The sequence below is a fragment of the Antennarius striatus genome, chromosome 6 (genome assembly GCF_040054535.1).
Source record: "Antennarius striatus isolate MH-2024 chromosome 6, ASM4005453v1, whole genome shotgun sequence".
NCBI classification, from domain to species: domain Eukaryota; kingdom Metazoa; phylum Chordata; class Actinopteri; order Lophiiformes; family Antennariidae; genus Antennarius; species Antennarius striatus.
In genome coordinates this window covers 11,739,737-11,764,009 of record NC_090781.1, presented here as the reverse complement: position 1 = coordinate 11,764,009, position 24,273 = coordinate 11,739,737, and the positions used below count along the sequence as shown (strand labels likewise).

The 24,273-nt window shown below is 41.2% G+C and overlaps 2 protein-coding genes across 10 annotated transcripts in view; one reads left to right on the top strand and one right to left on the bottom strand.

The window, feature by feature from the left end:
* Window positions 1-4,161: 4,161 nt before the first annotated feature.
* dusp14 (dual specificity phosphatase 14) lies at window positions 4,162-11,211 on the top strand. Of its 4 annotated transcripts, none has more exons than XR_011035571.1 (4): window positions 4,162-4,405; window positions 8,363-9,148; window positions 10,147-10,195; window positions 10,872-11,211. XR_011035571.1 is itself a non-coding variant. In XM_068317382.1 (2 exons), exon 2 carries the CDS (start codon window positions 8,433-8,435, stop codon window positions 9,066-9,068), a length of 636 nt encoding a protein of 211 aa, XP_068173483.1. In that variant the 5' UTR covers window positions 4,162-4,405; window positions 8,363-8,432; the 3' UTR covers window positions 9,069-11,211. The 4 variants fall into 4 exon arrangements, 1 of the variants encoding a protein (XP_068173483.1); XR_011035569.1 differs by having other exon boundaries at window positions 8,363-9,164; XR_011035570.1 differs by having other exon boundaries at window positions 10,147-11,211.
* A 4,330-nt stretch (window positions 11,212-15,541) lies between these two features.
* synrg (synergin, gamma) overlaps window positions 15,542-24,273 on the bottom strand; it is a 36,611-nt gene continuing 27,879 nt past the window's right edge. For 2 of the 6 annotated variants that reach the window (XM_068317040.1, XM_068317043.1), the window contains exons 22-24: window positions 24,134-24,172; window positions 20,498-20,530; window positions 15,542-16,648 (exon numbers count right to left, since the gene is read on the bottom strand). In XM_068317040.1, coding sequence (XP_068173141.1) covers window positions 16,517-16,648; window positions 20,498-20,530; window positions 24,134-24,172 — 204 coding nt within the window. In that variant the 3' untranslated portion in view covers window positions 15,542-16,516. The remainder of the gene's footprint in view (window positions 16,649-20,497; window positions 20,531-24,133; window positions 24,173-24,273) is intronic. The other 4 variants (XM_068317045.1, XM_068317041.1, XM_068317042.1 and 1 more) reach the window with 4 other exon arrangements.

Sequence of the window (24,273 nt, the reverse complement as noted above, 5' to 3'; positions counted from 1 at the left end):
CCTCTCCTCACTGACTCACTTCCACTAGGAGAAGCAGCCAGTCCATACAATCAGTTCAGCCTCAATAAGATCCATCGCTGGGGGAAAGACTTGATAACCCCTGCTGTATGTTTTTTTCTCTCCGTGTGGACGGATGCTAACAGGTTGTGTGTCTGACTTTCACACGGCTGTGAATGTGTGTGATGTCAGAGCAGCAGTGATCACAGCGACGAGGCGCTCCATGCTGCCAATACTCTGTATCCGTGTCTATTTACAGCCACCACAGCTGCCGTGATGGTGGTACCTGTGGCATCAGCAGCCCATCACCCTCCCCTGCATCTCTATGATCATAATACACAAGTCACCAGCATCCCAGGTTACCGAGCCTCTATGAATGTGAAGACGTGCAAAGGATTTTTTTATGCTCAGATCGCCGTGGCTCCTTCTGCACAGCCGAGCCCATCAGTTATCTGGTGTTACAGGCGTTCAGGGTTAATCAATGTCGCCGACTGCTCATTCAGAGCAGACAGCTCCTTCAGAACGTTGCTGCAGGTGCTTGTTATTACGTTGATGGTGTCACTGTAAATTTTTAAGCCTTCCACAGCAGACTGTGGAGTCACATTAAACAGTAGCGTCTACCCAGAATGCCTCTGACTCATCTGACATTTCAGCGTGAACCCCAGTCAGTCTCTCCAGCCCGCAGCTCTATTTTTCTCCCTCTCTATCTCGATCCATCTGTGTCTTTCTTTACACTGTTCTAATTCAAGGTTAGACCCTTATTAAACATCTATCAACTCCTTTTTTTCTCTTCTCATTCGTTACATTCACACACGCACACACACACACACACAAACACACACACACACACACACACACACACACACTCAGTCAGGATGAACTCTTGTCTCATCTCCATACTACAAAACAATACCTCGCGTTTCAATTCATGTGAAAATCACTGTCGACGACTGCCGTCATTGTTACCTTGTGGTGCAGAATCAGTCACCTCTGCAGCAGTATTTGTGAGTCCACCTCCTGTTACCGCTGCTGTTTGTTTCTAGTTGATTGAATTTGGAATATAATTAGGAGTGACTCTTTAGCAGAGGCCGTGGGTTTACGGTTAGAGTAATATCTCCCCCAGGAGCCCTTGAAATAGGATTGACTTTGGAAGGCATGTCTAATTATGATTTTGTACACGGATGTATTCAGTCCCTTACTGAATACATCCAAAAACAGTCTTGAAGGTCTCAGAGTCGATGGTCGAACCGCCTTTGTCTCGGTGAGGACATCAAGCTGTTTCCTCCAGGGCGTGGCATAATGAGATTTGAAATAACAGATCTAAAAAAACCCGGACGGTATATTTGTTTTCCATACATGTCTGTAGCCCACCATATCAGTGAAACATTTAAATTTGTAATGCGCCCATTTGAGTGTGTGTGTGTGTGTGTGTGTGTGTGTGTGTGCAGCACAAGTACACAAAATTAGATTTCTAGTCAGGAGCATGTTGGAATGGAAGCACACTGCCTGCACCCACGTGGAGCGTGATCCCACATTGTTTATTGCAACGCTGTGGGTTTTACAAGTTCAAGACCTCAAAGAGGATCACGCAGGTCTCAGCAGGCGTTCAGCCGATATTGAATGTTTCACTTACTGTATCAGGTGTTCCTCTGCTCTGGCTGTGTGGTGCAGATGTCTGTGTAGAGGCTGTTAACCTTCAGATTCTATTAGCAGATAAAACACAACGCCGCTCGTGATGTCGCTGCCACGCTCACGTGTCTGTGAGTTGTAGAGCTGCTCTGCTAAGAAGACCTTTATGAACTTCATTCTGTCCAGATATTGATCTATCAGTCTATCAGAGTTGATTTATTGGTCATACTACAAATGCTGTGTGCATTTTTTCCTAATCTAATCTGACCAGAAGTGCTGTAAGAACACTAAGATCTTGTCCAGTGTGATAATTCTAGGAAAGAACAGTCAGAAACATCTCCTGGAGGATCTGACCACAGTAGAAATGTATTGTCGCAGTACCTGTGTCCAATGACTCGGTTTCATACTTATTTAATCACCTGTGTTAATCTATTTTTCAGACTGAGATTGCTCTCTTCAGGTCAGGGATGAGTTTCTGCTCCAAGTGGAGGAGTTTAATTGCCTTGGGGTCTTGTTCAGGAATGAAGGAAGAATGGAGCAGGAGATTGGGGCACGTGGATAAGAAGCCCCCAGGTCGCCTCTGTGGGAAGGTATTCTGGGCATGTCCCACTGGGGTAGACCCAGGATGCACTGGTGGGATTATATTTCTCTGCTAGTTTGGGAATGTGTCCCCTTACAAGATCTTGAGGAAGTGGCTGGAGTGAGGGGGGGGGGGGGTATACTGACCAATCAGAGTAGAGAAGGCTTTAAACCACCATATGTCACATTTGTAAAGATTGACTGTGATTCTCAGATTTAAATCTGCTCATCTAGTTCTTTCATGCTGATGTAATGTGCAGCCTACACTACTCCATCATTGCCCAGTTTTCACACATTCATCAGGTTCTGCAGGTTAATCAGCCACCACCACCATCACCACCACCACCGCTGGATTCCAGTGGGGGATATACTGTATATCTTGATGCTTTTCAGCTCAGACACTTTTTGATCTCAGTCTCCCTTTAGAGACTAAGCAACAAAGATTTTCTGACACCAAAGTTATTAAACAGTCCTGTTTACTGTCACCATTAGTTTCTCCTGAAGTTCATAGTTTTATTCAAAATCATTTCTGAGAGAGTCAGAGACTGATGAAGGACATTCTCTGGTACACCTACATATGACATAAATAAATCTAAAAAAAAATCAACCTCACACGGAAACATTTTTGTCTTAGTCGAAATGGAGTTTCAGAAACATTGAGGAGAATTTATCAACTTTAATGACATCTAAAACTCAACAAAATCATTCGTTTAAAGATTCAGAATTATGAAGGCCAACAGAAATGCAAAGCAGTCAGTTTTGATTATTCTACCACCACACAAGAAGTGTGATTGTTTTCTAGTCACTTCCCATCAGTAGTTTTCAGCTTGGTGCTCCAGGGAGGCGCTTAATCCTCACACAGCCAGTATGAGGAGTAACTGATGCCAGCAAGAGAGGAGGAGCACTGCCTACACGTTCTATATGAAAGGTGTTTACTCGGATGTTTGAATTAACTTCCATTACCTTCACAGAGAAGTGAAAAGTAACAGCAGCTGGAAGTATGTGGTGGGAGAGACTATCTATCACATCTTTGGTTTACATCATGTAACTCCCGTCGGAGCAGGAGTGCTGCTGATTCGCTGCGGTGACTGGACCTTGACCAAGATTACCAATTGCCAGCATCTAAAGTAACCCAACTATGGTTAGGTTTGGGTTTGAATACCTACCAATGTCTGATAGAAGAAGGTCCTACTACCTTCTGCAGGAACCATCCAGGCCTACTTGAATGACCTAAACTGGTCATCCACCAGGCAGGTTTTTCATCCAGGTTTTGATCCTCATCATTTTCAGTGTTGGCTGGAATTCCACATTTGTCAGGCCTTGTTTGTTGTGCAGCGTGCAGCAGTAATGATGAGCAGTCTCAGCTTTATCAGCTCTCCAACCAGCCGTCAGATGGTCTGACATGACAGAAATTCGGTCAGCTGTCGTCAGCTTCTTGCACAGAGCTGCAAGTTTTGCTTTTTTTTTCTTTCCTAACCACTGATGGGTGGTGGGGCAAAAAAAAAGAGTGTGAAAAGTGTTGTGCCAACAACTCAATACAGAAAGAGTTCTCCACAAAATCTACCAAACAAACATTTTTCTTTACGTTTACCTGTATTGATTCCCATTAGTCTAGTGGGATTTTATTGATCTGACTAATCATCAGAGTTTAGGTATCGTTTCAGAGGTCAGAAATACCCAGATTGTGATTACCAAACATATATTTTTGTGTCAGCAGTCAACACTTCATCTTCACACCATAAATGATATTTATGATATTAATAATTATATTTATTATAATGGTATTTATTTATATTCACATTTATTGTTACACTTCAATCCCATCTTCAGACAAATCGGGTTGCGCTTGATTAATCGTGAACTTGCATCCTCCAATAGGAGAGCCTGGACTCTCCCGTGCGGCGCGCTCCTCCCGCCCCCTCGTCCGCGCGGCACTAATCGCTCCTCATAGCTCCCGGAGCCGCGCCGCACCGCACTGGACGCGCCGCTCCTGCCGCACGGAGGAAGAGGCGGATGCGCCCATGCTGCCTCGTCTTTCAGTGGACTTCCACGTTATGCGTCGGAGCGTCTCGGCTCGTCTCCCACCGCCCAGACTCCCGGCGTCCCCCTGACCGTCTGTGCGATCGGAGCGCCTGAAGGTGAACGCGTGAATCCGCGCTGCGGTGAAATCCTTCATCTCCGACCGCCTGAGAGTCGACTGGTAAGTTGAGTTGTCGGTGCGATGGAGGCGGCTTCACCCCCACAACATCCGCGTCAGTTACATTTAAAGACTCACACCAGAGGCTGTTTGGATGTTTTCCCTTCAGGTTGGGGGTGTCAGGTGGGGGTTTGATCAAATCACTTTAATTCTAGTGGGAAAAAGGGATTTTAGACTCAGCGCTGGATGTGACACAAGCATCCGGCTGTTGTTTTTTTTCATTATAGTTCTTACACTTCTCTCCACCTCCGACACCTGAACTTGAGAAGGTGTCCTGTCACGCGCACGAGGGCAAGGTGCGCGTGCGCAGACGCACCTGTCCCCCACCCCACCCCCCCCCATTCAGGACTCGATCATAAATGATTAAACTTGTGGAGTCCTCAAGTTTACAGTTCCAAACAGTGGCAGCAAGTGTTTGTTTGTTTTTTTTTTTAGTTTTCCGTGATGAATTCTTCAATTTTTTATAGTTGTGTTTAGATTTTCAGTGTTTTTGTAGTAATGCTTTGTCATCACATGATTCATCTCAGGTTTCTGTATATAACTGATCGAATCGTTGAATAATGAATTAAAGATGTTATACTGTATTCTTAATCAAACTAATCAGTCATTGGTGACCAGATTTTTCAGAGTCATATTATTTTCAAAGGAGCTTAAAGGGCTTTTTGGTTTTAAATAGGCCCTTTGTGTACTTTGCATATTAATTTTCAAAATGTACTAATCATTCAGCTCTATTTCACATTCACTACTTGCAGCTGCAATTACAGGTAATGAGTCCGTCTCTAGAGATTTTTGACTAGTGAGTCATTCTGTCGATGTTTAAGAATAAAGTAGAGTCACTTCATTTATTATATTTGTCCTGAAGCTCGGCTGTTGGAACAAAAAGAAAATCCCACGACAGCAACAGGTTTCCTGGTGTGTATCTGGAGAACTGAAAGGAAACAGGAGTCATTTGTATTGTGTCAGGAACAGGATGTAAAACTCAACAACCTTTGTTGACGTTGCTGTTTCTTCATGAGGTTCATCCAGACTGACGGCAGCAGATTGACGTTCATAGATCAGACTGAATAAACGGTTCTCCTCTGACGGAGATGCTGACTGTCTGCGCTCTCCCTTCCCACTTTTCTTTTCTCAGTCTTTTCATTCATCCCATTCTGCAGTGTGAGGGAGCGTCAAGCAGGAATCTGATGTTTACCAAGTCCAAATACCAGTTCAGATTCTCGTGTCGCTGAGGTGTGGTGAGAGCGTGCTGCTCTGAGGTTTTTGTCGTTCTAGGTTTCCTGCAGGTGTGTCGCGTTTCCAATTTGTGTTAACGGAGGTGGAATTGGACTCCTGAGGAATCTCCCTGCTGGGAAATGTGCATAAGGAGATTTGTGAGGCAGGACCACCTGTTGACAGACTCCCTTTGAATGATTAAGAGGGGGCTGGGGGTTTTTTTTTTGATGGAAGAAATATACAGTATAGCAGTTTGATTTGATTTGCTACAAGAAGAGTGAGGGTGATGAGTGACTGAGTCAGAACGTCCCCCACTGACCTTTCTCAGCATCTAGATTTTAATTCCAAAGTTATATTTGATTGGCGGCTGGCTGCAGTATCCCTACTATCCACAACAGTACAGTACATTTCTCTGTGGTGAGAACCTCTGCATAATTCTTCTTCCTCTGCTCTGTGCAGCCTCACTCCTGCCCTGCCTGGGGTATAAATAACCATGTGGATGGAGCAAATCTCAGAAAAGCCTGGCGCTGTGGTACATCAGCACTTTGGAGAGGGCAAGGGATTATTTGATGCTTTTATCTTCCTCATCTCTCCATCGATGTGGCTGCTTCTGTTTCTGCTACACACTGAGGCAGATCTTAGTTTTCAGTTTTAGCGAGATACCACAATTATTGGAGACTTCTTCCAAATGCGTCCTTCCAGATTTTGTCTCCAGTCATTCAGATATGTCTGTTGTTTGTCTCACTGACTGTAAAAACATCCAAGCTGAGTTTTTTTGTTGGGGGTTTTGTTGAATTTATTATTTAGGCTACACAACATATTGTTTCAGCGTCAAGATTGTGATGAATGATGAATGATGTGAGTGAGATTTTTTTTTGCAGGAAATGTGTAGTTTTGTTCCACTCTAATCTATGTTTTACCAAACAAATCCATGTTTGATGGTAACTGGCTTACCAGGATCACCAGCGGGGATCAGAAGGCAGGACAAGTCACACCACAGTGTGATCACGGCAACTATCACACAAAGTGGTGCACAGGGTGACAAATGGCACCTCGACAGGAGGTGCCATTTTTTAGATTTGACCCTTTTTTCCAGACTATGACGGGAAGATCGGTGATAAACATACAGAAAGTAACGATCAGGCAAGGCAGCACCAGACCTTTCAGGCTTAACTTACAAAAGCAGTACTTCTGTTTTTTTACATCCCGCTTCAAAGCGGTGATGTGTTGTGATTGTCAGCGTTCGTGTGTTCGTCCGTCCGTTAGTCCACCAAATATCTTCGCAACCGTTTCAGACAGAAAGACAAAACAAAAAGCACATTACTCGGGTGGCAAAGGGGATGAAAATGAGATGATGACCTTGACCTTGAGAAAAGTAGGTCAAGGTCAAATTTAAACTTTTGTACACTCAGGAACCGGATAAAGACAGAAGAACGAGGGAGAAGGCCAGTGTGAGACCATAGATCAAAGATCATAGTGATTTGATCTATGAAAAGTAGGTCAGAGCACTAGATTTGATCTTTGACCTATGCAAGTAGGTCAGGTAAAAATTTGAATTCAGGGGATGATGCAGTCTGTGACTGCCGTGGTTCTAGTTTAAATACATGACTGACATGAGGAAGCTGTGACTGTCTGATGTTCCTTTTTTTTTTCTGGTTCCTAGCGTGGTAAATGAAACACAACCTCTTGTGTGTCCCGAGGGCAGGAACCAATTTGTGTTGGTTCACAAAGCCTCCGCCACAGTTTCATCGTCAGTGAGGCAGACCGTGTTGATGCTCGTCTTTCCAATTATGTTTTTGATTACAGCGTAAATAAGAATCTGTGCAACAGGTAACTTTCTCTTCTGCGGGTTGAAAACGGTCGACCCACATGTCTTGTTAACCACACTAGCAGAAAATGAAAAGACCTGGCAGATAAACCGGTGCACATGGTGTGGAGGATGCACGACAAGTGCAACAGCATGAGCAGCAACGCCTGAAGCTGAAGGCTGTCTGATGGCGGCAGTGTGAACACACTCGATTTCCATCACATGTAACACAGGCAGAAATGTCAAATTACAGCACGGTTAGCTTTTTCCATGTTCGTGTTGCAGCTCATGAACTGTATATCATTTTAATCAGACATTTTCAAGAAAGAAAATGGGTTTGGATTAAGAAACTTTTTTGAAAATATCATAGCTGGAGTACATTTAGGTGTGATTATGTAGTACATGATTATTTTCCATCCTGCTGCTCGGTGCAATCCCGAACAACATTAACGGCAGTAGCAGCGAGATGAGAGATGTAATCTGTATATGAGGGCTATGGATGGGTGAATGTGAGATGAGGTGAGGGTCTGTCTCCAGGGTGTCCATGCTCACACAGCAGAGGGAGGCGCATCTCAGTGTGAGGCCATTCAACCTCACGCTGTCCAGAGAGACCGATCCTGTAGATATATATAGATGTGATGTCATAGTAAAGAGAAGGATCAGTGTCAGAGCCCGTTCAATTCATCAGCTGTTGTGGCTGATCTCTCAACGGTTCCCTTGTCTGGTGTTCTAAAAAATTTAAGACTGGGATTTACGATCATTTCATGCTTGAGAGGAAACTCATCCAAAAAAAAAAGGATTGTAGTCATCTTGTGGTTTCTTTCCAAACAGAAGCGTTTTATTACCTCCACATGTGAGGTCTTTCTATGATTGTTGGTCTGTTTCTAAAACAGAAAAATGTTTCATTTAGATTATAGGTGAAATCTTTTTGTGTGTTCCAGGGTCTATTTCACTACTATGAGCGCCTGAAGATTCAGCTTCTTTTAAGATTACGATCCACTTCATTCCTCAATGGGTTCCCGCAGCCAAGGCTTCTTCCATCACCATCACCACCACCACCACCGCAGCTCGATGGTTCCCACCGCCGTGCCCAGGCTGCTGCCTGAGAACGGCAGCCTGCTGGGCGGCATCGCTCAAATAACGCCCAACCTCTTCCTCAGCAGGGGGAACGTGGCGTCCAACCGCAGCCTGCTGTTGTCCAAAGGCATCACCTGTGTCGTCAATGCCACCATCGAGCTCCCCAACTTCAACTGGCCGCACATGGAGTACGTAAAGGTCCCTCTGGCGGACATGCCCCACTCCCCCATCTCCTTGTACTTCGACAGCGTGGCCGATAAGATCCACAGCGTGGGACGAAAGCGAGGGGCAGTGCTGGTGCATTGCGCGGCGGGCGTGAGCCGCTCGGCTTCTCTCTGTTTGGCTTACCTCATGAAGTATCACCGCGTGTCTCTGGCTGAGGCTCACGCCTGGGTTAAAGCTCGCCGCCCTGTCATCAGGCCCAACGGCGGCTTCTGGCGCCAGCTCATTGAGTATGAGAGGAAGCTGTTTGGTAGAAATTCTGTTAAGATGGTGCAGACGCCGTACGGAGTTATACCTGATGTTTACGAGAGGGACCGCAGGAGCCTGGCTCCATACTGGGGCCTTTGAGAGAAGCTGTGCCAACCGTCTCCACGGCGATGGAGGAAAGATGAGCCTCCTTGGCCTCCTGGACTACAGGTTCAGGACAGGTGAAGTGAGATCAGTGTGAGTGTACATCCGTGTGAAGCTTATTTAATGTATACTGGTGCGTTTGGACAGGGGGAGGAGTCAAACCAATCACTGGTTGTAGGTGGTGCTGCTTTTCGTCCAACCAATTTCCTCCGTTTAATCGTGAAGCAGGAGCAACGCAACTTCAAGTCAAGAACTGGCAGGAGCAATCGGAGATTGATTTGGACTACGATGATGTCAGACTCCAGAACAAGATGAAGCATTCAGAGTGTTGAGTGGGTGCCATCTATGTCCTGGTCTGTGCGTCCAGCTCCAGGGAGGACCGGCGCTGATTTGACTGAAGTTGTTCTCCTGACGTGATGTCGTGTGGTGGTTTTGTGCCAGTTCTACAGTCGTCCTTTGTGTGAAGGGCAGCAGCATGCTCTCAATTTATGGTAGCATTAAAGATAAGTGTACATAAAAAAATATATTAATAAAGTATTTTATTGAAATGTACTTAGAGTGAGCAAAAATATTTAAGACACAGTTTAACTTAAAATTTGAAGATGTTAGGTTGTCATTTTTTTAAAGGTGAAAATCTAGATGTAAGTTAAAAGTGAAAGGTTTTAGGGAAAGTTCCTGTGTACCACAGGGTCGACTGTTCCATCCCGTGACCACACTATGTTATTGTAGTGCTTTTGGATGCTGTATTAAAAATATCTACCACCTTATGGGAACTGGTAGATCTATGATAGATGTTTGAGAGAATATTTTTCATCCTTTTCTATTTGCATCGTCTCGTTTCCATGTTCCAGTGAGATTGCCGAAAAAAAGACAAAAAGCGCAAACATTTCAGTTTGTGAACCAGCCCACTTTGTGGTTCGATTCTACTTTGCCGCATATTCTCTCCGCTGTCAAAATGTATGGTTTTGCACAAAAAAAACATTGTGAGAAAAAAATGATATTGCATTAAACACCATGAAGAAAAAGTAAGTCAGTTAACTGTAGCGAACACGTGATCATTTTCTTCTTTTTACAGTGGTGTGTCTTTGTCTGGAAGGCACTAAGTGGAGTTTTCGCAAGCAAAGGTAATATTTACATTGCATTTTATCCCCGTAAAGGCACTGTGTGTACCCATAAGGTCTGACAAACACTTTAAATTAATGTCCTCCCTCATTAAATACGTACATATTGATTCAGGATTGTGAATCCTTTTTTGTTTAGATCTATGTTTACATGACAGTCATGCTTTCATTCATTTTCTTTACTGGTGCTTTACTTTCTTTCTTGGCCTGTTATTTCCACCTGCAGGTTGATATGTCGTATTTATTGACGCCAAACATTAATTGATTCTTTGAAACAGTAGAAAATATACGCAGATATAAGCTGACATTCAATAAAACCTGCTGCCTCTTTCTAGGTAAACCTGTAAACCAGCAGCAGATCAGCTCTGTTGGTTAGAACATTTCAGTCATGTGGACAATAATCAGAGAGAATGCAATCAGATTCCTAGATTTGACACTTCTGGGCTGCCATACAATGACAGCAACAATAATTTTTGTTGCTGTCTAGAATAGAAGTCCCAGATGATGCAATACAATGTGAAGTGGTCTCAGCGCCAGTTGCGTTTGAATTCATGTCTTTAAGTGTTTATGTTGTACAAAAATATATTAAGATATAAGGATAATTATAATAATACACTTTAATAGTAAAATTCATGATCAAAGTCATTCATAATTGTAACGGTTTTCTCATGTCTTATAGAGTCATCCACCCTGTGATAATTCATCATCATCCTGGGCTTTAAATGCAGCCTTCAACACCAGTAGTCTACTGTACTAGTAGTACAATATACTGGTGGTGTTGAATGAGCCACAGCAGCAGTGTTGCTGAATTTGGTCATTTAGATTTGGCATTTTAAAACTCCCAGAGGTCAGAAGAACGGAGGCTTTTTCAGCAGCACGACATCATGTTAATAGAGATTCCAAAAAATGAACTAAAGCTCAAGGGGGAAATAATCATCAGCAATACAACGATGTGTACTCTGTAATCTGACCTGAATATGTCATGCCCTAAGAAAGTTATATTAAAATAATTAAATTCATGCTTGTGTGTTTATTTGAAGAAGTAATTCTTAAACACAACCAAGTGTTGAGTCTACTGGAGTCAGTGTTGTTCCTGTTCTTTACTCTCATACATCTCTGAGATGTTTTCACATGAATGGGATGCAGCACATCCTTCTCCATCCATTTTCCTCAAGAGACATCTTCAGATGCCAAAGAAATGTTTGCCGTACATTTTCATTTGTCAGGATTACAGAGCAGCAGGCAAATATTGACGAGTACGATCTGTCTTCCCCTCCACAATTTCCAGAGATGATTGCCCGCAGAGAAATGGCCTTTTGATGACAAGCTGGCCAAAAGTGGAACTGCACAGGTCATACCCAAATTATATACAGCAAACACATTTTATATAATTTGAAATATATAATTTCTCACATTGCTACCACCTCTGTTTTTGCTGTGTTATGTAAGCATATAAACTCTGGACAGTAAGTGCTTAAATGCATCTTTCACCAGTAATAGACCATCATCGTCTGAATGTAAGACAGGGAAAAGAAGCCATTTTCATCACCCTGGGTGTCAGAGAAAGACCAGCAGAGCAGCATCAGCAACAACATTGAAGTTCAGCAGGGGGGTCACATTATATCAACTAAGCAAATAACTGGGATGTTATTATTTTCATAATATTTTAATTAGACTTTTTTTCTCCTTTTTTTCTTTAAATCAGTTGTTTACATTATAAATTTCATAAACCAGTCAAAAAGGGCCGCTCACAACATGCACAGGGTGACAGCTCCAATAGACGTTGACATTCAAACAACATGTTTCTAATGGCAGTTAATGGTAACACGGTAAACATGATGCATCACGTGACCCAGTTTGCATGTTTCTTGTGATGCTAAACTGAACTTGCAAAGGCATTTTCATTCAAGCCATGGGAGCCCTGCTGCTAAGCAACAGTAACACGGACACTAAAGAGTCAGTGTTGTCATCATTCATCACTCATTTATTGGAAATGCTGACACAGAAAAAAATGTATGACCATTAGAAATTGTAAATGCAAATATGCAAAATATATTTCTTTTGGAAACAATGGGGTTAATAATTATCTGTTTCTTTTGTCTAATCGTGGACAAGATGAAAGTGTTAGATTGTGATTAATCTTGAAGACATGGTGGATGAGGAGCTAAATGCCAAAAGAACTATTTTGGATGCAATATTGGTTTTCATCTTGAACTGGATTAATTCATAAACTGTTTCAGATTCGGCTATGGCACATGGGGCATTTCAAATTTTGAAAACAATTGTAATTTATCATATCATGATTAACATTAAAGTCATTATGATACTATTTTTTTGGCCAGATTGATTGCCAACTCCTTTACATTACCACTGCTCAATTAATGTCAGTGCAGGTTTTATTTTTACCACAAAATGTGGTGTGAACATTTGCTGTAGCCGCAATTAATTACAACATGGCTCCACTGGGCTTCAAATTATATCGCTTTTAATAATTCACTATAATCTGCTCCAGCTACAGTATCACTCCCATATCAATAAGAGTAAACCTTGCATTTGAAATTTAACAAGGATATGCGCAAGGCCAGTTCCCAACCCACTGTTTTCACCACAGCTTCAGTGAAAACAGCTTTTCAGGTAATACGGTCATCACGTACTGCAAGGAATTCACAACTTGGCTGATGCAGTTCGGTCTGCATTGAAACAAGTGAGTAGCTGAATCAGCATCTCGTGTGACTCATTGTGTAAAGAATATAAGCCACAGTTTCATTCAAGTGTTATGAACATCTCAGGTGTGAGAATGACTCACATCTGTCTGAAGGTCATTCATGGTAAAAGTCCATAAATTATAAATGGACTGCTAGTAAAATTCTTTTAGGGATTCTGCAATGAACATGTTTATTATCAATTAATCAAACAATTAATTTTTCTAAATTAATTTTCAAATAATTCAGTCTGGTCACATTTCAGTGGTTAAATTTTGTTAATGTTTGAAAGTAATGATTTACAATTATTTTCATATATTTTATTTTGTTACCCAGTCTTTGGGTAATCTTGTGTTATCAAAGTTCACACAAAAGATAAACACTCACACCTACTGACAATTTGGAGTGATCAATTCAGCTTTCACCTTAAAGCTTCATGCTTTTGGAGGAGGCTGGAGAACCCTTGCAGACACAGGGAGAACATACAAACCCCACAAAGGGAATCGAACCGAGAACATTCTTGGTGTGAGGCAACAGCGCTAGCCGCTGCGCCACCGCACTGCCCACCATTAACACTGATCACTTTGAAAAATTCAAATGTCATTTTCACAATTTGCCTCAAAAATCATGCATTGGAATGAAGGTCCTCACCATGAACACAGGGATATAAATACTTTCCTGACCTCCCATCAACCTGTATGCAGAATCCTGTGTATTTTTAACACAGGAGCTTTTTCAGCTTTTTAAGAGTCTCTGTTTAAAAATGGAAAAGCATTTCCTCACTTGGATAAAGGTGACATTGAATTTACACACTGTTTTCAATAATGTGGTCAACTATGGACATGAATTACCATAGAGCAGAACTAAATACAGCAGAGTATCAGGTCATACTGTGAAAACAGTCATTTCAGCATCACAAAAAACAGGAATGAGGATGACAGGCACAGGAAAGACAGAGGGACTCTGCTTTAAAAAGACAGTTATATTCTGGAATTGAATTTGGTGCTTGTAATTTTCTGTAATCTCTGTGTTCACCATTCAAGGAGAGGAATTCATTTTCTGATGGTAACAGTAGTGTCCGAGATAAAATGGATGTCGGAGAACACCTGATCACAAGTGTGAGAACGACAATCAGACTGGATTCAGAGCCCCCACACATTTTACTTGATTGGTCAATGCTCAACGTGGCAGACTTGTTGAAAGACAATTTATTCCATTATGTTGCAAAGTGATGGAGATGAAGCCTATCTGGCCGAAGAGGAAGTACATTATTGAGTGAAATGACAGAGGGAAAATGTGCATCACTGTTCATGAATCTGGAGGAAGAGGCCCAATTTAAATCAAAAACTACATGGATTAAATATTTTTCATTTCAAATCTGTAATGTTCCCATGTTAAAATGTAAATTCATAACCAATATTACTACTGTTCATTACAGAAAATAAGACAAGTCTGTTAGCTTAGCATGGTGACCAGAAATAGGTTTATACATGATGAAGCAATTTAATAAAAGGACATCAGATTGCTTTTCAAACTAACAGTGCAATCTATCTATTTACACATTGGTTTTGACAGTATGTCAAAAAGTTAGACTACAGACAAATGTGAAGTTCTACTGTTTTTGGTTGTTGTAGACAGGTAATCAACTAAATTTGCAAGAGGTCCAGTGATTTCATTCTTGCTAAGTTCTCAGACTGAAATTCTAGCAGCAAAGATAATATTAAAAATACATTAAAAATACATTTAGACCGTAGGTTGTCTGGATGAGGACTGGCCAACATGAACACCATGTCAGTTCACGGTACAATAAAATAGTATTTTGTTTTCTACATTTACCTCATTCAAACCCAGTATCCAGTCCTTTCAGGACAGAAGTTGAAAATAGATCTAATAACGGGCTGATCTTTTTCTGCTCTGACAACAGACTTCGTGGTCCAGATGGAAGCCTCCCACAGACCACCAGCTGGTGGTACAGAAACATGCACCGGCAGTGTTGAGATTTAATTTTCTTGTTTTCTAACTGAGTTATTTGAGAAAAGCGACATGAGAAATAAGAGTTCGACTTGACTTCAGTTTAAATTTCAAAATTCCGCTTTAAAGTCAGTCGAGCACACACCTCCACTAAGGCCTGACAACCACCTTCAATGCAATGTAAAGGTCAAAATCAAACCCACTGATTGTAAAAATAATAATTGGATTATTAAGAACTTCACAAATCTGCAGAATCAGAAGTTTTATTTCCACACTGAGTAATCCCGTCCTCTCTGGAAATCATTTCACCAAGACCCGTACATTATTTCCTGAGAAATGTGTGATATTGATGTCAAATTTTGTAAATATGAGCTTAATCTGTCCGACGAAAAAGTAGGAGTTCTAGTCTCTCAGTCATTTCTCTCATGTAATATCATTTCCCTCACCTAGAGAGATCACGATTTTACTACAGCACTTACTATGTTGAAGGATTTTACTTTTGTTAGTGAGCTAGTTAACCAGGCATGCTAATGCTTGGCAGCTGTGAAATAATGAAATCCATTCTGTACAGGTAAGATCTTGTGTTTTATTCATTCATTTTCTCTAACCGCTTTATCTCTTGTGTGGGTCGCGCGCTTGTGTTTTTAGTTTTGGAGAAATATTTAAGGTTTATAATAATCTGACACATTAAATAAACCGAATGCATTTTTATTTATTTACATCACATTCACGTTACAGTTAGTTGTAGTTCCAGTGCTACCGCAGTACACTGCAATGTACAAAAAGTTACTGCAGCAGTTTAAGTTCAGTATCACAGCAAAAGTCTTCCAGTTCCAGTTCCACGAACACATAAAAACAAAACATTTCATTTATTTCGCCTCAACAACCCAATGTTAAACTTTTTGCTCCTCCAAAATACATAATTTAAATACCCCAAGATGTGTAAAAAGATCTCAAACAGTGCAGAAAACATCCAAAGCAGTTCATTAAACACATTCAAGAAAAAGATGCCTGCTTTAATGTAGATGGTTTGAATATTTTATAAAATGTTTCATAAAGACATTAAAACCACAACAGCCACAGAGTGCCATCAAAAAGACCCGCCCCAAAAAATGTAATTCAAGTCCCAAAAATAAGCTCATGATTCCACAGCTGTGATTCAGTGGGAACAATGGGGAAGACATGAATACACATCCTCTCAAACAGAAACAAAGCAACAAGAGGCATTTAAAAACTCAAATACTTATAGATGTCTTCAGCCAGTGTTTTTCATTCTATTGCACACCTAATAATTTAAATATCATTTAGAATAGGAATTCTGAACAGTGAGAATCAGTGGAAATCATCTTAAAGTCAAAGTAAATGATAAATATGACCACAGAAACTGATCTATGCTCATTTAGGTAATTATTGTGCAAGTAAAATAGAGTAACAGTAACACTGTAGGTGCTACGTCTTTACAGAAAAGACATTTGCAGATATAAAATAGCAGACCTGCAGATCTCAAATCACAATGGTGAAGAAAAAATCTAAAAACCTGTGACCTAAACCTTCACTCAGTCCGTCCATGCAGTGAGAAATGAATCACTGCTCCGCCTGTTGGATGATGGTTAGGCTGGTACGCCGCTACCATGGCAGCCACAACCGCAGCTCAGAGCAGGTCAGGCAGTATGAGGCCCGGGGGTTTGGGCTCCACGCAGTTGATCCAGAAATTAGCACAGCTGGCGTGGTACTGGTGGCCCCCGTACAGCAGCTTGAAGTTGTCCGTCTCCGAATTGAAGGCCTGGCAAAGTGAAAGGGTTAAATATTACAGCCCTGAGTGAGACCATAGACCATCTGTGCACAAGGATGAAGAGGGGTAGATACCAGCCACTCATCGGAGGAGAGAATTAAATTAATGCATAACCTCAGATTATAAGAACTGGAAAGAGCCAATATGTGTCTACAGATTCAAGAGCCAAACAGCAATGCTGCCGAGGTGCGAGGCATCTCAGCCTTTACAGCTGAAGTGGGGTGAAGCACTGAGGTGAGGCATCTGCACCCAGAGTCACGTCAGTCTCACGTTTCTTTTTGAAATATGATCTGATAAATTACTTAATTTGCCTCATACATGAAGATGCAGGTGTTCTAACCTGAAATTAAAAATCATATCTTTCATCACAACTTTATTTGTGTTCCTTTCTCACCTCTTTGACTCTGTCAATCAATGCATACAGGCTCATACGAGCACTGCTTTGAGGTGCTCTATCTAGTTAGAGCTGCAGTTTTTATTGTAACTGGGAAAAGAAAAAAATTGGAGTAATTTTCTGGGAAAATATTCACACTTGCACGTCTCACATAAACAGCTTGCATTGACAAGAGACTGAGCTCTGCTGGCAAAGTTAAATCATCACAGAATTAAACATTGTAGGATTGGTGTAAAGCAGTGGTTCTTAACCTGGGTTCGATCGAACCCTAGGGGTTCGGTGAGTCGGTCTCAGGGGTTCGGCGGAGATGTAGGTCACCTGACATGATGTGTCGGGTGTTTTGTCGAACATACACGAATCACTGTGTACGTTTGACACATCTTGTCAAATCGTGATGACACGCCCCCCTTAGCCATCACTGGCTGCAGGTGATCACGCTATATCGACTAGCCTACCTGTGCTACATGGGATTTTGCGCATTCAGTAGTCAATTTATGCCTGTCATGTAGACAAGCATAAGATTGGGCTTAAAAAATCCAGCCCGACCCCACCTGAACGTAATTATTGACATTTTGGGCCCGACCCAGCTGAATTTCGGGCCGGGTCGGGCTTGGACTCGGGCTTAAGATCTTACTCTATTGTCATGATGGTGTGTCATCTGATTGCTTTCTCAATATTTTAATTCATAGTAACTATGTTGAGCAAAAAAAGAAAGTGATTAGACAAATATGTGCAACGTGAATTTACATGTGCTATATAACGGAACGTGATGGGAGTCAGCGTTCTGCATGATTTGCAATGTCAAGTTGAGCAACACTAGTCTCGCACTGGCAAGAATAAAGGAACACTTCCATAAGCTGCATGGAAAACAACAGAAACAGACTTTGCTGTAAAAATGACATAATAGTAGCACTTGCGAAGTTGAAGCCACACATATCTGAACTGGTCTCTCAATAACAACAGCAGAAGTCACACTGATTTGCAGGTAGGTCATTTCATGTGAGTTCATGCACTGTCTTGGTTTTGTTCTTTGAAAAAGGTGACATTAATGCACAATTGTCTTAAATTTGATTTTTATTTATTTTTTTACTAAAGAAGGGTTTGGTGAGTGAGCATATGAAACTGGCAGGGTTTGGCACCTCCAAGGTTAAGAACCACTCGTGTAAAGTATGGATACGAAGCAAAAAACAAAACAAAAACAAACCTAAAATGTTGGATGGTGGTTTTATATCCGACTCATTTGATATTTAATGAGCCACTCTGTCTTTTTAATTGAGCAGTTGAGGTGAAGGGGACAATAGCAGCTTTTGTGTAATAGTTTATCCATTTTGATTGGTCAGTCAGCGATGCCGTCTTTGAATTAACAAATTCATCTTAACCAAAGAACCTTTGCATAAAGCTTTACTTATACAACAAAGACTCAAGTTGTTGAGCCATCTTGTGTCTAAGATTGGCTCTAAAGTTTTGCTTAGAATTTATAAGCAAACTTTGCACATTTTTAACCTGCTTTGTATCGTTACGACGTGATAGTGTATGCAAATAAGCAATGCTCAACTTCTTTCCGCGTCGCCTGCACCCAGAGCTCCCTACTGATTTACAATCTAGGGCAGATGTTTGAACAGCAGATTGTAAATGTGCAGCTGGATCAAGAGAAGGGCGATTATAATGAAAGTAATGCTGGAAGCAGCCTTATATGACCAAAAATACAAAAGAATCACAGCAGGGAGGATGAAGAAGCTGCCACAACTGAGAATCAACCACCGCAACTGATGGGCGTGCCGACATTAGTCAAGAAAAGGGGCAACTGGTAAAGCCACTGGGGTGAATGTGCACCAATGAGTTGGAGTCAGTGCTGTTGTTGGTTTCTCTGAATCCATTTTAACTTGGATGAGCATGTGTAACACCAAAGCTTCTGGACTCATACGGAAAGAGAATCCTGACAAAAACCAACCAGTTATTTTGAGCACATAAAAATAATAGCACAAAAAAAAAAGTTTTTCTTTTTTTTTGTAAATAGAAGGCTGGTACATACGTTTTTACGTTTTTGGCTTTACCTCTGTTGAAGTTCCAAAATAGCTGAGCAGTCATTAAAAAGTGATGTGAATAAACTGTACGATCTTGACAAGTGTGTATTCTGTTGAGTAGAAAATGACGTAACAGTAGTTTGGTTGCTGTGATGACTGCAATATGACAGAGTCTAATAGTATAGAGGTAGTCCACTCTCACCTTACAGCCTCAATAGTTGTGGAATATTCCTGTTAATACATTAGAAGTGTTTAGATTGTCCGTCAGAAATGTTTCCTCTTGGTCCTCCTTTAGATATTCATTCAATTTCATAAAAAAAAAAAAAAAACCTGTATTCTCCAGGCGACTTCCATGAAAATGTTGAGTCACAGTAGGTTTAAGTCCTTAGTTATCGATTAGCAGAATGCTATAGAAACCCACATTATCAATGCTAGACTTTCACTAAGGTAAAAATGATTATTTTAGCTGAAGTTGGAACTCTTTTATGAGCACCTGTAGCTGAACTGCAGCTGATTTGGGTCCAAATGAATGAACTGGGAATGAACAGGCTGCATGCAGAAGGGCTGTGGTCAGTTGCTTCAACATGTTGCATTTCAAATCAGTTGCAATGTGGCAAAACGACCCCCACTGGAAAGTTCAGCTGTAGCACTGTGTACCATCAGGAGATGCTAATGTGTGCATGTGTGCGATGTGCACTTTAAGAGTTTGCATCCCTGGTGAAAAACTGTGAGCTGAAGCAAGAGAGAGGAATGAGTCATGTGCTGTGAATCATTGCCTCCCACGCAGAGAGAGAGGGGAGATGCAGCATGCAGAAAGCAACAACTGCACATAAAGTACACCACAGCAACACACCATTAAGTCTGATGCATCTCTACCTGCCCACAGTCTCCAGCACAGACCATCTAACACAACCTGAATGAGACATTTCTCCTGGCTGCCTTTTCTCACATACTCACATTTCACAAACCTGAACAATTTCCTTTCAGACTCCTTTGTGCTTTGGCCCACTTGTTTCTACAAACCTGCACTCACTACTGCCAGAATTTTGGAGCGAGACGATGAAAACCAAATGGGGTGGTCGAACAAAGTACACACTAAAACACCTCCTCCCTTCCTTCAGAGCCTCTCGCTCTAAAACCTTTTCCATTCCATACACTCCTCTAAACGTAAACTCCTCCATGGACTCACTTACACAGCAGCAAACGCTGTACAATTTGACCTCTTTAAACACAACAGACGTGTTTGTGATTGAAGCCACCACGCAGCCATTTCTAACTAGTATTCCTACTTTCAAGCTGGAGCTGACAGAAAAAACACTGACCTTTACAGAGTTGTTACTGTTATCAGGGTGACATAAACATCTACTCTGAACCTTCTCACTGCCTTTCTATACTTTGAAACAAATAAAGAAGCATAATTACCCTTAACTTGTTGTCATTGTCTTTAGTCAGTGCCTGTAAGCAAAGAGGAGTTGGCATGTTGAGGCAAACTCATGCATTGCCCAAAGCAAAGTGTTCACAAAATGAGCAGAAAGCCAACATTCAGATAAGCTGTTTCACCAAAACAGAGCTTCCCACCCCCAGAGCATCAGAGAGGAAATGTGAAGGAAACCCACAAATCAACCTTTTCCACATTTAAGACCTCATGAGAATCTGTCTTGATTGGTGAACTGATTTGATTGAAGTTTTCATCACCCCATCACTACAATGGCCCTTTACCTGCGAACCTGTGAATATAGCTCAAACTTCAGACACACTGAGTCCAATTTGAGCTCGACTTCTCTGGGCTGTCATTGTTACCTCACTCTCCAACACAAGCTAAGATACGGGGGGACAGACTGAAATTACAGGCCTCTCGCCTATGACATTACTTTTACTTTAGTTTCAATTGTACTCTTAGAGCCTTTGTAAAAAAGTGGTGGCTCAAACTTGACTGTCTGCAGAATCTGCCTGATGGCAAAGTGACCCGAATAGCTACAACTATAAAATCCACTTTTATACGATCATATTTTTGGTTTAACGAAATACATTATTTTTAATTGCAATCAAAAATGTATTTAAGTCCACAGCAGTAATGGTGGCTGTGCTTAACAGCACAGATCAGTCTGTAGCAAAGAAATGTCAATAACAGAAGAAGGATCTATAAATAGTTGTTCCTTAATTGATTCCCAATTTTTCCTGCTGTTATTCAACTGATTTCTCTGACTTCAACAAACCGTCGAGGATCCTTGCTAAACCGAACCATACTAAGTCACGCAGATACAGAGATGGTAAACAAGAAAAGATTTAGAAATACTGTAATGGTTGAGGAAAAGGGAACATTTGAGGATGCATGGTGGATCTAAACTTCTGTAAGCCCTGCTGCAAAACTTTACTTGGGTAAAAACTGTTCCAAATAATCAGTCCAAATGTGTGCACTCCAGAAGGACGCATTCATTTAAATAGCCAGAAATGCTAAATTATTCATCTTAAAACTTCTCCTTGTAATTGACTAAATTAGCATTTATCATTACATAAACATGACGTAAATGCTGGAGCATCATGAGCTCAGATGTCATAAAAGCCGCTGCTTCTTGCTGACAAGCTAGATGAGATAAAGTGGCTGAAGACCATCCCCGTCTCCTGAGCAGAAAACAAGAGCATGACACAACTGTGGCATCCCTTAATTACATCCCGCTTGAAAGCGGTGATGTATTGTAATTGTCAGTGTAAGTCCGTTCGTTCGTCCGTTCATTAGTCCACCAAATATCTTCGCAGATAGAAAGATGAAACCAAAATTACTCGGGCAGCAAACGGGATGAAAATGAGATGATGACCTTTGAGAAAACTAGGTCAGGGTCAAATTTCAACTTTTGTACACTCAGGAACCGGATAAGATAGAAAGACAAGGGAGAAGGCCAGTGTGAGTAACACCATAGATCAATGTGCTTTGCTTTGATCTATGAAAGTAGGTCAGAGCACTAGCATTGATCTTTGACCTATGCAAGTAGGTCAAGGTAAAATTTAGAAGTCAGGGGTGTCGCGGGATGTTGCAGTCTATGACTGTCTTGGTTCTAGTTAATGACGTCATTAGTGAAGAGGATTATTTCTGGCCATACTAGTAGCACTAAATGAGATACTTTTCATTTTTAAATTTCAGGGAATAATTAAGCAGGAGCCACTAAACTCAGGTACTGTTAGGTATCCTTTCCTTGAAGCCACATCTTCCCCCTTCTGTATCTTTGGTTGGAAAACAAATCAATGTCTCTTCATGAGAGGAAAATGCAACAATCAGTGCCGTCTGCTGTTGCTAAAGACAATCTTTCACTCCATTATACTCTGAGGGAATGCTATTCTCCACTTGGCATTTATGCAATCTTACTAGTGTGAGTCTGCCAAAAATGTAATTAAAAGATGGCTTATTAATCTCATGCTTGTGGCACAGAGAATAAATAAGAGAGCATTATTTTCTGTCTGCCTCTGTGCACACCACTGACAGATTGTGCAGGTCTATCTGCTATACTTCCTGCTTGTGACTAATGTGTAAGCCACATCTGCTCACGTCTCAGATGCTTCAGCCAGCTATATCCTTCCTGGACAATCCATCTGGCTCTGGCTGAGCAGCAGAGGGAATGTGAAAAACAATCAGTAAAACCATCCTGCCCTCTAAACCACAGGGTCAGAGCGCCTTTAATAGCCCACATCATTGCAAATCAAGACCGCCCTAGGACAGGAGGTAGAGGTGAGAAATTCTGCATACAGTGCCCAACTCAGAGTTAATAATTGAACAGTTATCAGAAATGCCAATGTTTGTTAGATGAAGGTGGATGAGGTGAGCAGTTAACCCCGACAAAGGTGACAAAATAGAAATTGAACCCCTTCCAAGATAGAGTGTGACATTTGTGACCTTGAAGAACCAATCCCAGAATGCACCCCGGGGTGCCAAAGTGACAGCCCTCCTCTGCACAGTCTTATCATAAGACGTTTTTTTTCTGCCAAAAGGCTGGGAGATAAAAATAACACAGTGACCATTCCCTAAAACCCAACAGTGTTTGTCCAATCGTGGCTTAGTCACCTTAACAATGTATGACAGGTCTGTCGACTTCTGGATTTCTGCTCATGTTCAGTGAGGTGTACTACACCCAAAATTGAAAGAGTGTTGAAGAGGGTGCCTTTTTTGCCAAATATAAAGAAAGGAGAAAATATGTAAAGATTTTCTTTTACTTCGTAAAATGCTTCGTAGCATAACAGGCTAACTTCCTTACTATCTACACCTGTAACCTAGCATTAGTAAACCAAAGAGCATCACATGAAACTAATTTCTACACATAAACTTCATGACTACAACAATGTGTGACAGGTCATTTTCCGAATATGTGGAGACTAATGGAGAATACTATACAAATTTAAAATAATAATTGACTTTCTTTCCTGATCATTATCGTATCATCATTATTGTATTTGTTTGTATTTGTTTACACTTAAGTAACTCCACAATTCTGTCAGCTACATACTGTCATGTTGGACAATGATCACTTTATCTTTTACTTTCCCAGTCAAACATAATTATGCAAGACTACCTGATTTTTTGTGCAAGGAAAACCCCCCAAAAACCTGTTAATTTGCACATTCCAAAGTGTTTTGTCTGGGAGTTGAATTTTACAGCTTTATCACATCGACACAGAAAACAATTAAAAGTCAGCGGAAGGATGTACCCGAACCTTTTCCATAAACTCATAGAGAGTTAATTTGATTGATGAGCGAGCTATGGCAGATTAAATTTGGCTAATAACTATTTCTACTAATCAATAGTCAACAGCTTGAAATGGGAAGCCTGTTTTGGTCTGAATCAGATCCGCTGCCTCAAAATTAAGTAAGAGCAGCAGGAGCTGCAAGAGGAAGGGTTTAGCGAACATGATTTCATTGGTTGGGTTTTGCATGACAATCTGCAAAATAAAAAACAGTGGAGAGAAGTGATCCAGTCACTTTGGCCCCCAGTTGGGTTTAAAAGAAGAGAATAGAACCCCACAACACCATTTTTAAGAGTGGAATGAGATTTGTTAAATAGCTGACTCATACTCTTTTAAAGAGGCGTCCAATACCACTTTCTTCTTTGCTCTGCAAAACGTTTCAAAGTCAAAGAAATGTCAATTATCCACTGTGATGAAGTACAAAATTCATTTACACATGTTCCCACCAATAGTAATTGGGTGTGTGTG